The 13102-nt window shown below is 49.7% G+C and overlaps 1 protein-coding gene across 1 annotated transcript in view; it reads left to right on the top strand.

Annotated features, from left to right (window-relative positions):
• The first annotated feature begins 7433 nt into the window (after positions 1-7433).
• The window catches only part of PVRL4 (poliovirus receptor-related 4), a 16714-nt gene continuing 11045 nt past the window's right edge, over positions 7434-13102 (top strand). The window contains exon 1 of the mRNA XM_006861658.1: positions 7434-7621. Within this exon, the coding sequence (XP_006861720.1) occupies positions 7546-7621 (76 nt within the window). The 5' untranslated portion in view covers positions 7434-7545. The remainder of the gene's footprint in view (positions 7622-13102) is intronic.

Below are 13102 nucleotides of genomic sequence, written 5' to 3'. Positions count from 1 at the left end.
CTCTATATATATATATATATATATATATATAGGAGTTCTGGTAGCATAGTGGTTACGAATTGGGCTGTGAACCTCAGGGTCAGCAGTTTGAAATCACCAGCTGTTCCACAGGAGAAAAATGAGGTTTTCTGCTCCCGTAAAGATTTACAGCCTTGGAAACCCTGTACAGGGTTGCTATGAGTCGGAACTGACTCCACGGCACACAACAACAACATATATATATAGTTGAGCAACTATGGATGCAGTTTATAGTCCCTGACACAGTTCATCAGCATGTACGGCCTTTTCTGGGAGTAGGATTTCTCCACAGAAAACCACAGGGCATTAGAGGCTTAGACTCAGGGTGAGAAGTAGGTTGGTGAGGGGAGATTAAATTCCAGTTTTTGCTCCTCCACCCTTTCGTTATAGCTTATGAATTGATGCTTCCTGTTCTTGCTGATCATCACAGGTGAGGGACTGCTGTCCTGTACCTTGATCTGAAGCCTTTCTTCTTTCATGTCACTTCTGAAATTGAAGAAGAAATTGAGGTACTAGAGGCTGCAGGCAGTAACTAGGAGCTCCTGCAAGGAAAGCATGAGCTACATCTTCAGGGGTGTGGTGGGAGATGCTGGGAAGGGAGCCAGGGACATGTCTTACTGGGCTTCCATTCCAGGCTTCTCCTATATCCCTGCACTACTACACCTCCTCCATTGTCAGCACAAAGTCTCCCAGATCCCACTATTTCCTGGGCCCAAACACTGGTACAGAACAGGGTCCAAATCTCTGGGTGCACTGGGAGTAAGAACTAGTCCTGCTTCAGTTGGCCTTGTAAGTGTCTTGCTGCCCTAACCCTAGATCCAGAGGAAACTGCCCTGGACTCCTATCTCCCCTGGTTAGTCTATACCAAGGCCATACCTTGGAAGAGAAAGAAAAGAAACCAAGGGAGTTGGGGGAGGAAAGCAAGGAAGAAAGAAGAGAGGGAGTAAAAAAGAAAACTGGCCAATCTGCCCTTAGAACAGGGAGGTCTAGTGTCTGCTTTCAGAGTTGATCAGAAGTAGAGTCTGGGTATCTGGGACTGGGGTCCATCTACAACTGTATCACATCTTAACCTTGGACTAGAGCAATTACACCTGCCTGCTAAACACTGACTTGATGAATCTAGGTCAAAGGTGAGTTTGGGGCCCTGGTAAGAAAAGAAAGGAGAAAATTAGGATTCATAAGAAGGTGAAATGAATATTGTAGGGTCAGATAGAAGGAGGATCATGTTAACAAACTTTAAAAGAAAATCTGCCCTCAAATTACAGAAATTCCCAGTTTCCATTCCTTTCCCCATGGAGTTCTGGTGTGGCACTGTGCGTTAACACACTGGACTGCAAAGTCGGTTTGAACTGCAAGGTCGGTGGTTCAAACTCACCAGTTGCTCCTTGGAAACCCTATACAGAGTTGCTATGGTCGGAATTGACTCGCTGGCACTTAACAACAACAACAACAACAACATTGCCTTCCCCAGTCCCTCTATGTCCTCTCAGCTCCTGCCTCTTTCCTCTATCTGGAAGACATTAGAAAAGCTTCTTCAGCCTTTTCCTCAGGATCCTTTTGGCCCTTGTTATCTCCCTTCAAGATCTTTCCCATCCTTTCCTTTATAGCCCCATCCCCTTTCCATGTCAGTCACTGCCCCTGGATCTCATGGTCTCTTTCTTGACCTGTAGCACCATCATTTTCTTTGCAGCTGTTCTGTCATCCCCATTGCCCCAATCCAAGAGCAATACTCAGTTGTAGAACTGGGAAGCTGAATTGAATAGTGGTAGGAACTTGGAATGAATGCCAACATGTGGCACTTTAGTTTGGAGAGGAATCATACATTTAGCACAGAAGCTAAAGACTTAAGGAGAACAGATGGACTCAATGCCACTTGAAATGTGTCTGGGAACCCAGGTTATGATGGCTGGGCTGGCCCTGAGGACTGTTCTCCATGTTCTCTAGCAGGTAGGCTCCCAGGGAGGCAACCTTGGCTCTTTCTGAGGCTGGAGGTAGAAAAGGGAAGGATACTGAGGAGCACAGCCAACGGTCCTCACTAGAATCTGGTCTTTCACTTCATTCTTAGGACTACACCCAACCTTTGCCAGTATCCCAAAGAATCTTTGCTCTTGTCTCTTTGCTGCTACATCTGCTACTAATTTTGTCACTACTTGGTAGAACAAGGTGTCCACCTCTAGTATATACTAAACCAAACCAAACCAGTTGCTGTTTTGTAATTCTTTGTGTTACAGAGTAGAACTGTGCTCCAGAGGGGTTTTTAAGGCTGTGACTTTTCAGAAATAGATTTTCAGACTTTTCTCCTGAGGTCTCTCTGGGTAAGTTCAAACTATCAACCTTTTGGTTAGCAGTCAAGGGGTTAGCCATTGTCTTCAGCCAAGAACTCCTGGTTCTGGGCCACCTTGAAACTATTCCAAGAGCCAGGCTATAAAAGTGCCAGTACATCCAGAGACACAAAGTCAGAGAATAAAGACATCTGTCTCTTTGCCCAAGCCCTGTCCCTTGATGCCATGGTAGTGTGTTTGCAGAAGTTTGGAGAATCCATGAGGTTGGAGCAAGAAGAAGGGGAACAGGTTGTTGGAGTCTGGACTTTGTACACAACTAGTCCTACTGAGAAATGTCCAAATGTGCCTTATCCAGTGACCTCATCCTCTGTGTGGCTCACTGCAGCTTTAGGCCCTTGAGAAACAAGCACATCTAGCTCCCTGAGCTCTGAGGGATGTTATTAGGAAGTGTGGTTGTCATCAAAGGATGGGGCTGGGTATTGAGGGTCATTGAACTGGCAGGAGAGGTGATAGGAGAGGTAGCACATGGTAGCATTTAGATGGAATCTCCTAGAAAACAGGATGCAACCATCCTAATGGAACAGGATGCACAATGAAACTCCAACTGGGAGAAGCAAACATGTCTTTCAGTGGAGGGGAGGCTTCCAGAGCCCCTCTTATCTGTATGGAAGTTCCTCCCCACCCCACCATGGGTTGGGGGACATCAGAGTGAGGAACTGGAGGAGTGACCTTGAAGATTCTACCTGTAATGGCCTCAGACCTGAAGAACAGAATCAAGTTCCATGCCAGTAATCTCCTACCACAAAGTCAGTCAGCACCCCAACACATTTTTGTACAAACTATGCAGAAACTAAGACAGTGAGCTAATCAGAAATAGCTTAAAATCAATCCGAGAGACAAAGTTGTGCTGACATTCTTCATGTCCACACCCATACTTTCAACTAGTTCCTCTTGGATTTATTATCTACCCTCTACTCTTCCAAAGGAGTCCTGGTATGGTGCTATGGGTTAATGCGCCAGACTGCAAAAGCTATTTGAACTGCAAGGTCGGCGGTTCCAGCTCACCAGCTGCTCCTCGAAAGCCCTATACAAGGTCACTAAGGGTTGGAATCGACTCTACGGCACTTAACAACAACAACAACAACAACAACAACAACAACTCTCCCAAAGCCCAAGGGTCTTTCTTCTAGCCTTTAACTCTTCTCTGACCAGGGACCTCACTGCAGACAAACAGGATATTACTCACTGCCATGCTCTCTCATTTACTTCTACCCCCAACCCATCCTCCTGACACCACGCCTCCCAGCCCTTCCCAACTTAACCCACTCCCTCCTCCCCCGGTCACTCAATCTGACCCTCACTCTCACTCTTCTTCTCCCCCACACCACCCCACCCTTCCCTGTCCTTCCCCTGACTCACCTCCAAGTACCATTGACACAAACAAAAATTTCAGCACAACCCACTCCAACCGGTTTGGCTGAGGTGTGCAGCCTGCCATGAGGACAGAGACAAGGCTGTAAGCGGATGCTTGGACACACGCACATAATGAACATCAGTGGTTATGGACACATAGACAGTCACACACATATGCATGGCATGCATACATGCAAAAACACATAGGAAACCCATGTTTCAGTGTCTGTCTGTCCCAGTCAAGGATGGGGACCATGTTTGATGTGTCTCTGTGCCCTCCCCAGAGCCTGGTACAAAGTGGTGCTCAGGAAATGTCTGTCTGTTAAATGGACACAGGCATGCAGGCATGCAGACTGCAAATATATGTGCTGAAGGTGCCACCTTAGCTTGAATTGTTCCCATTCTTAGAGCTCAGAATGTAGGTGAGATAAGGGGAGGTGGTGAGGCATGAAGAGAATGGTGAATCAGTGAGGAGGAAAGAAGCTAGGATATCAGCATTGACCTCAAAAGTCTTCTCCCACTGTTATGAGGGGACTTCAAATCTTTCATACCATTTTTCCACGAACTTTTTGAAACCCGCTTGTACTTTCTCCCAGTCCCAGCCTTGGAATTGGCCTTTCTCAGACTTCATCCCAGCTGATGAGAGGAAAGGTCTCAGCATAAGGGAATGGTCCCCGAGAACATGACCTTGTGACACAGATTGTGGGAACAAGAGGGTAGAGGGATTTGGAGAGAGATATTTGGTAGATGAGGGAAACAGCCCTATCTCAAGCAAAGATCTGGGGTGACTACATGGCTCTAGTGTTTCCTCTTGGGCCGGTGGTACCCTCATCTCCCAACCTCTGTACATCTAAGCTTCGTCTGCTCTTTAATATGACCTGAACATACCCATGAACAAAGATGGGTTACATGCTGGCCTTAACATCTCCTCTGGAAAGCCCTGCCTCCCTCAGTGTCTGGAGTTGAGGATACATGTCTGAGGGCCCCCAGCCAGGGGTTCAGAGAAAAAAACTGACTGGCAATACTGCAGGGAGGTGGGTATTGCAAATGGAAAGGCTGAGGGAGATATGGGACCTGGACTCATACTTGGTGATCTAAATGCTTCCCTACCCTCATGCCTCAGTTTCTCCTGTGGTTCTTTGGTTCTAATTCATCAAGAGGGGTGAATCCGTGGGAAGGGAAGGAGCTCCTCTGAAAACATGCGATAGGATCCAAGGTGTAATAATTATAATTATAGCACAGGATGCTCCCCCCTCCCATTCCCCCCGGCCCTACCCCACCCCTGCCACAGTGGATCTCAAAGCAACATCGGGGCGGGGCTTCTCCTCTGGCACAGGTGGGACCTGAGTCCTGGAAGAGAGGAAGGGGCTCACCAATGTGGAGGTGGAGACACTGGGGAGTTTAGGCAGCCAGCCTGGCTCTTGGGGCTAAAACCTGACCTGCCACAGAAGAGGTCACTACCATGGTCATTGCTGAAAGTTGGGGTCTAGAGCCAGAGCTGGGGTTGAAGTCAGGGTCACAGCCTATGTTCAGGATTGTAATTCAGGGTTAGTTAGGGTCTTGGCTTCACTGACCCTACCTCACATTTTTAATACTGACATTCATTCATAAATTCTTGCCTTCAACAAAAATGTATTCTGTTCTCATTTAGTGTTGGGATATGGATGAATGAGAACAGCCCTACTTTCAAAGAGTTCACAGTCTATAACTTTCATCCTGTTCTCCATTTCACACATTTACTGAATCCCTGGCACACAGAAGGCTTCAATCAATGTTTCTTGAATTGAAACTTACAATTTAGTTAAGGAGATAAGATTGCACAAATTATGAGTGCATAAGCTATAATAAAGGGACTAGCAAAGACTGAGGAAGAACAGAAGAGAGAAAGATTAATTTGAGTAGGAGGAGCTAAGAAGGCTTCACGGAAGAGGTGGCATTTCAGGTCAACCTTGAAAGATAAATAAGATTTCTACAGGTGAAGTTGTTGGTAGTGGAAGAAAATATTCTAGATGGAATGAACCTCCTTCACTGGCCATTCTGATCCCTCCTTCCTGCCTCTCTCTACACATTTTCTTCTTCTTCTTCTCCCATGTTTAGAGATTTAGTTTCTAGCCCTGCTAAGAGATCTTGCCCCTCTCCTTCACAAAGTTATCAGGGGGTTCAGAGTCTGCCCCCTTCCTCTAACTATGCCAGTCAGGCTAGTAAGATTTTGTATAACTTCTGGTCACACTTCATGCATCTAAAACAGAAACACATGATCTGATAACCACGTAAGTATACTTATAGGAGTATTGTTGTTGTTGTTAAGTGCCATCAAGTTGATTCCGATTCATAGCAACCCTGTATAGAGTTTCCAAGCTGTATAGATTTTCTAAGGACTGGTTGGTGAATTGAACCACCAACCTCCCAGTTCAAACCAACCTTTAGGTCCAGTGCATTATTCCACAGCACCACACCAGGACTCTTGTAGGAGTATGTTGTTGTTGTTAAGTGCTGTCGAGTCGATTCCGACTCATAGTGACCCTGTACGGGGGTTCTGAGGCTGTACGGGAGCAGAAAGCCTCATCTTTCTCCCACGGAACAGCTGGTAATTTCGAACTGCTGACCTTGCAGTTTGCAGCCCGATTCGTAACCTCTACACTACCAGAGCTCCTTCCTGTAGGAGTATAGGGGCAAGGTATTTGAAACCAAGACTGTCCTTGCAAAGTCCAGACATGTGATCCCTGCCCAGACCCTGTGCGACAATGACCATGGAGATTATAGAAAGGAATCTTTTCCCCCTTTCTACTAAAGTTGGTCTAATTCACCTTTGGGACTCCTGGCCTGGTAGCAAGAAGGTGTTGAAGCTGAGAAAGTGGGATGGCTGACAGAGGGCCCTGATAGGAAGTCAGGAATTCCTTGTAGGGCTAGTTCTTTATAAGTCCCTTGACTTTTCCTGTACTGGGTTGGAGCCAGGGGGAATTATTTAAGCCCTTCTCAGGGATCTTTGAACTGGCTCCCTGCTTTATGGACAACCAATGCCCTAATCTGAGCAAACCATGATACTTCTAGTGGTGTGTCCTTGTGGAAAGCCCCTACCTCCTCTTTAGGACTATGTTTTCTCATCTGAATGATAAGGAATGGACAAGTACTCCCAGGATCCTCCGCAGTCGCAATCTGGCTTTCCCTGGTTCTATGGCTCCAGACCTGAGACCCTCCAGGTGATTGGGGAATGTGGCAAGGCCCCTCCCGGGAGGCAGCAAGGCTGGCTGGGGTGTGGGATGCTTGGCTTCCTTTCCACCCACAAGGGCCTTGCCCAGTTCATCCTGGCCTGGTGCCTCCCTCTTTGAGCCACCCCAGGCCTCTCCCGGGGCCTTGCCTCTCCCTTCTCAGCCCCTTCTAATCATTCTCAGGTAAACCCTGAGCTGAAGATGGGATCCCACCCCCCAGTCCTTCCCTCCCTACCTCCCTCCCTGGCGCCCATTAGCTAGCCCAGGCCGTGGGGGCGGTGGCTCCTGAGTCTCCGTGCCAGGCCCAGCCCCCGAAGAGGCACCTGTTCTGACCTGCTGAGCAGGTTCCCAGGTTTCTGCCGTCGTTGTTGGCCACGGCGTGGGAAGCAGCTCTGGGGAGCGCAGAGCTCCCGATCACGGCTTCTTGGGGGTCGTTGCGGCTGGGTGGGTAAAACGGGGCTGGGTCCCCTAGTGGAGACCCCGGTGTGATAGGCGGTGGGTCGTTTCCTGAAACTCTGTGACTTCCTGCCTGCTGGGCCGGTGCCCTCTCCAACTCTAGAGCCGGCTCCCAGGGAGAACTCCGCGGAACTTCAGAATCTCTTGGCAGGTCTGCCTTTAAATCAATGCCCCTGTCCCTGGGAGCCGAGATGTGGGGGCCTGAGGCTTGGCTGCTGCTGCTGCTCCTGGCATCATTTACAGGTAGGATTTGCCTGAAACATCAGGATCCTTGCTTTTGAGCTCAACCTAGCACACATACATACAAACACATAGACGTGCACACATGCACACATGCCCATTTTATTTCCTTTGACTTTGGGCAGGGGAACCACTCTCTCCCACCCCCACCTGCCAGTACTGGCCCCTGAAAAGCCAGTGTAGCTCTTTCTCTTCATGTCCTCACCCTCATCCCCCAGGCCAGCCACTGTGCTTGGAATCCCTACCTCTGCCAAAACCTTACCTAAGTCTGACCTGTCTCTAGGGGAGTACATACAGTGGCCCACCATAAGTGGACAGGGAAGTGGCACTGGGGAGGACCTCATTCACCTCAGGGTTTCCTGGCATTTCCTTCAGCTAGCCCCTGGGCTCCAGAGTTGCTGACAGGAGCTCAGGCTGACTCAGGGCTGAGCTGGCTTCAGCAGTCATCAGGGTGTAGGAAGTAAGATGCCCAGACAGTGGACAGGGCATTTCTCTCCTCTGTTCTCCTCTGACTGATACTCTAGAACACTGGGACTGGGGCACCTGTTTGGGAACCGTACAGGAATTGGACTTCCCTCACTTTGACCACTCCCTTTCCCTGGGCATACTATTAGCGTGGAAAAGAAGGGGCTATTTAGGTGAGAAGGGGTCTAGGGTAGGTAACTTCTAGATAGAGTGTATCTTTTGTTCTCATTTAACATCCCATTTTATTATCTAGACATCCTGCATTACTCCTTACCACTTCTAGTCTAATGTATATATACAAAACAAAACCAAAAAACCCCGACTGCCGTCTAGTTGATTCTGACTCATAGTGACCCTATAGGATAGTGTAGAACTACCCTGTAGGGTTTCTGAGTCAGTAAATCTTGATGTAAGCAGATTATCACATCATTCTCTTTTGGAGTTGCTGGTGAGTTTGAACACCAACCTTTGGATTAGTAGCCAAGTGCTTTAACCATGGTGCTACCTGGGTTCCTAATGTATATTTTAGCAAATATCAATTCTAGAAATGTAGTATCTTCAAAGTGGGGAAGAGTATGTGTGTGTGTGATTGTGTGTGTTCAATGAGGCCACGTTGAGATTCCATGGGCTGTTCCCAGGGGAATGAGCAACTGTGAAATCTGTTTCCTTGGGAAGACAGGGTGTTTGTTGTCTGGATCAAACAGTTGGATTCCCAGCCCCAGGATCAGTAACAAGGAAACCTCAGTTGTTCCGCAGGGACCAGCAGTAACTCCCCTACTCCTCTTCCACCCACCTCAAAAGGAGAGCTCTGATTAGGTTAGGTGTATGGGCTGGGTGGGGGTGGGGTGTCTCTCTTTCTGATCTTATAGTAGAGGGCCACTGATCCAGCCTTGAATCACAGGATTCTTAGGTCAAGAGGGTGGGGCCTGGCTCCTGGGGTCAGAGATCCCAGAAGTCACTTTCCTTTAGGATTTACCCATACTTGAAGAATTGAGCCATGGTATCTCAGGACTTGGAAGGGACCAATGAGACCACTGCTAGACTCCTTCATTTTATATATGGGAAAATTGAGGGAAATAGCTAGGAAAGTGACACCTGCAAGATTACGCATAGTCAGGGTTAGTGCTTGATCTCCTGCTCTCTAATTTATTAAAGATCAGCACATTTGGATGAAGCCAGGGTACTAGATGCTGGCAATGCAATTGTGACTAAGATATGGCCCCTATCTTCCTTTTCCACACACAAAACTCTTATTTCTAAGAGAAGTCCAGGGAAGGGGAAAGGAGATTCCCTTCTAGTTTGAGAATAGGCCTTGACTTGTCTAACCCTGATTGAGTTGCAGTGGACAGAGAGGAAGCCTTACTCCAGGATTGCTCCAGGAAGCTGATGCTGGTTAAGGGTCCATTTGTACATATCTGCTGCTGCCCTAATCTTCAGTGTAACCTGCAGTTTGACGTTGGGGGTTGGATCCCATGTTCGTAGCTAAAAGTACCAGATGGTCTCACTTGCACTGTTACCCTCATTCAGGCTTTCTCTCTGTGTGTAGATTTATCTCCTTAATGATCCCCAGGAAGCTGGAATATCTCATGCCTCTGAGAAAGGCTTGGACTGGGAAGTCAGGAGTCCTGGGTTCTGGCTCCATTTCTGCTATTAATTTGCTAGGTAACCTGGGTAACTAGGAAACTGGACGACAGTAAACCAAGATGTAGCACCTGATGATCTCTTTGGACTTTCCAGCTCTGAAATGCTATGACTCGATGATTGTCTGGCTCCTGGCTGAAGTTGGGTGCTGGGGTTCTGGAAAGGGCAGTAAGTCTGGTTGTGGACAGAGAAGGGGGAAAGGTTCCTGGCATTATCTCTCAGGACTGAGAGTAGCTTTCCCCTGGATGCTATCTTCCTGGCATTACTTTGGATCCCCCCACGCCCACCCCCCAATCCAACTCCTGGGCCATTAGGAGCTCTGAGCCCCAGGGCCCTGCCCCACCCCTGACAGGGAGAGGAGCCCAGGTTTGGGAGGTGCCTCAACACCACGGCTCTTTGTCTCTCCTTAATGGGATGAGTTTTCAGGTGAGGTCTCCTCCCTTTTCCCTCCCCCATCTCCTGCCCTGGGGCTGTGAGGCCTAAATCAATGGGATACCCCTTCAATAAGATCCTGGCCCCTGGTTTATCAGAGGACTGTGGGTTCCCTGAATACTGAGATCTGTTTTCTGAGGGTTAGGATTAGCTTTCTGACTGAGCTTCCTTTCCTAGAAAGGGAGGGGCCCTGTCTATGCTTTTCTACTCCTGTTTACTGAGGGGGGCAGGCCCTTTCCTATAGGACCTACCCAAACCCAGACAAGCCAGAAAGAGAAGCTAGCTTCCCCGCCCAATGTGGAGAGGACTGGGAGAATCCTAGGGAAGCCCTGTGGCCCCGTTGACCTTGGTCCCACCCTAGGACCCCAACCACAGAGATGGTGGCAAAGGGCTCACAACAGAATCCATGTTCCATCTTCTAGACCATTGCCTGAAGATGCAGGTTCTCCAGGCACTGTGAGTGGTGGCCAGACATCTGGGGAAGCAAGCCCACTGAGGAGAGAATGCCCAGTCTCTTCACTGAAAATGTCTAGGCAGAGAGAAGGCTTAGAGTTGGGTGGGGAGCTGAGTCAGGAAAGAAGGGAGTAAAGAAGTCTAGAGTCTGGATCAGGGAAACATAATCTAAAACGCGAAGGTGAAATTCAGAACTGGAGGAAGGCTGTGGAGGGGGCAGTGGGGATCACTCTTCACTGGCACAGAAAGCCTCTGGCCTCAGAAGCTGTTCCCATAGTCCTCTGAGCTTCCCAGTAAACTGGCTGTGTCCTGAGAGCTGGGGTTGACTCTGACTTAGGGTAGGGCTGAAGTGGCCACAGTGGGGGGATGCTGGCAAGATTGGGGGGGTGGTTGGGAGAAGTTGAATTCTGGTTCTCCCACCCACGTTGGCTGTTGTGGTGACTCAGCCAGGCTCAGACGCTGGCTCCGGGGGGGTTTAGGGGACTTATCTGTGCTGAGAGCTGTGTCTGGGCCAGAGCTGGGGCTGCCTCAAGGCCTGTCCTCTCCCATTGTTCTCCTCTCCTTTTGTGATTGGTGTGGCCCCCCTCCCCAGGCACTAATCTGCAGGTGGGCGCGTTGCCCAGGTTAGGAAGCTTTCACTAAGCTGGGGGGCTTAGGACAATGGGGGGTAAGTAAGGGAGGTGGATGAAAGTAGAGGGAGAAACTTCTAGCTTTCAAGGTTCCTCAGCACCCCAAGGCCAAGGGTGTGGAAAAGGACTTGTGAGGCTATTTTTGTCACCTGTCTTAGATAGGGGGTTTCTTTGCTACTGTCCCAAGTCCTCTTTTGCCTCAAACTCACACCGCACTCTGCTCTTTCTGGTGGAGGCTGTTGCTACCTGAGCAGAGGGAGGGAAGAGTTAACAAAGTAGAATGAGACCCTAGACAGCTTGGACCCCTCCCCCTAGCCCCAGGCAGAATCCCCCCTTCCCACCAAACCCACACCAGACAACCCTTACCCGGGGTCTAGAGCTAGAGCTGGTTTTTCTGGTGGTGGCAGCAGCAGAGGCTCTGACAGATTCCCAGGGAGAGGCCTCCTTAGGGGGCCAGAGTGCTGGGGGGCCTAGGGGAGTGGCTAGTGGGGGGATAAGGGTGGGAAAACCTCTAGTAGGAACCTGAAGAGCAAGGGTAAAGAGAGCTTTTGTTTTGTTCTGTTGGGGAATCTTGATGGCAATTTCCCATCACCTGGAGGGACAGTGACCTCATCTCTGGGTACCTCCACCTTGAGCCTGAGAGGAATCTGCCCTTAAGTCTTGAGGTGAAGTGGGGAGGGAGACTGGGTGGCCCTCCAGGCAAGTTGCAGATGCAAAGGCACAGAGCCACACACCACTGACCAAGGGCAGCCACGACAGGTAGATATGCGGAAGCCAAGAGAAACCAACATCAAAGTATTTACTATGAGTGCAGAGATCCCTGAGACAGGAATGCCCGCCATCCGTTGAGGCAGTGTGCACTGCACATGGAATGGTGTGTGTGTGTGTATGTGTGCACACATGTCCACATAGGCTCCATTGGGCAGCTTTTCTCTCTGAACTCTCCTGAAGATAAGTCATGCATACATATAGGTGCAAGACATTCCAAGTTCACAAAAGGAGACGATAGCCTCACAAGCATGTGAACCGGCACTTAGTTTGGCCAACCCTCACCCAAATATGTCCCTCCACTCAGTCAAACGGACTCATACTTACTCCCTTCTTCCTTCTCACAGACCCACCAGTGGACCCTTAGGTGTACCCCACACATACTAGCAGGGAGATGCTGACAACAAAACAACCCCTTCCTCAAAGACGCCGTGCCATGGCTAGATATCTGCACTTGACAGCCTCAATTTCCCCTCCTGAGATCAGAGTGCAGGCCTCACATAGAAAGTCTGGATCTTGACACAGGGTGGGGAGCAGCCCTATGGAGGGCCTGTCTAGGAGCGGGTGGGGTACACAAAGGGCAGGGCCCCAAAGAGGCCCGTGGCCGGGGGTGGGGAGGCCAAGGGTAGGGATCCCGTCTGGCCAGTTGGGCCTGTTCTCTTCCTTGCGCAAGCTGGTGGCGGCTGTGGCTAAGCCTGCTGTCGTGTGTGGTAGTTTCTTAGTCACCAAGGCTCCTGACCAGCGTCCTGGTGCTCCCAGGAGGAGGACTGGGGAGGGTCAAAAGGAGGAGCACCCAGTTAGCCAGAGTCCACCAGCCTCAGCAAACAACTTGCAGCAGAAGGGTCCTGGACTCAGCCTGACCTGGCTACCACACGCCCGCAGGGTGACCTCACCAGGCAGGCAGTGTGTCTCCTTTAGGCTAGTGACATCATCATGCTGATGCTGGGCCGGCCCTGGGTGGGGGAGAGAAGGAGGAAGCAGCCCTAGCCTGCTCTGGCCTGGGAGTCCAGGCTCTCCAGTCGGTTTCACCAAGGCAGGGGATTCTAGGGCCCCCATTCTCTTCTCTTGCAGCCTGTATGTGTGTGTGTGTGTGTGT

This window comes from Chrysochloris asiatica, unplaced genomic scaffold (genome assembly GCF_000296735.1).
Source record: "Chrysochloris asiatica unplaced genomic scaffold, ChrAsi1.0 scaffold00042, whole genome shotgun sequence".
NCBI classification, from domain to species: Eukaryota; Metazoa; Chordata; class Mammalia; order Afrosoricida; family Chrysochloridae; genus Chrysochloris; species Chrysochloris asiatica.
The sequence above is the reverse complement of the archived record's forward strand: the minus strand, read 5'-3'. Positions and strand labels throughout refer to the sequence as shown.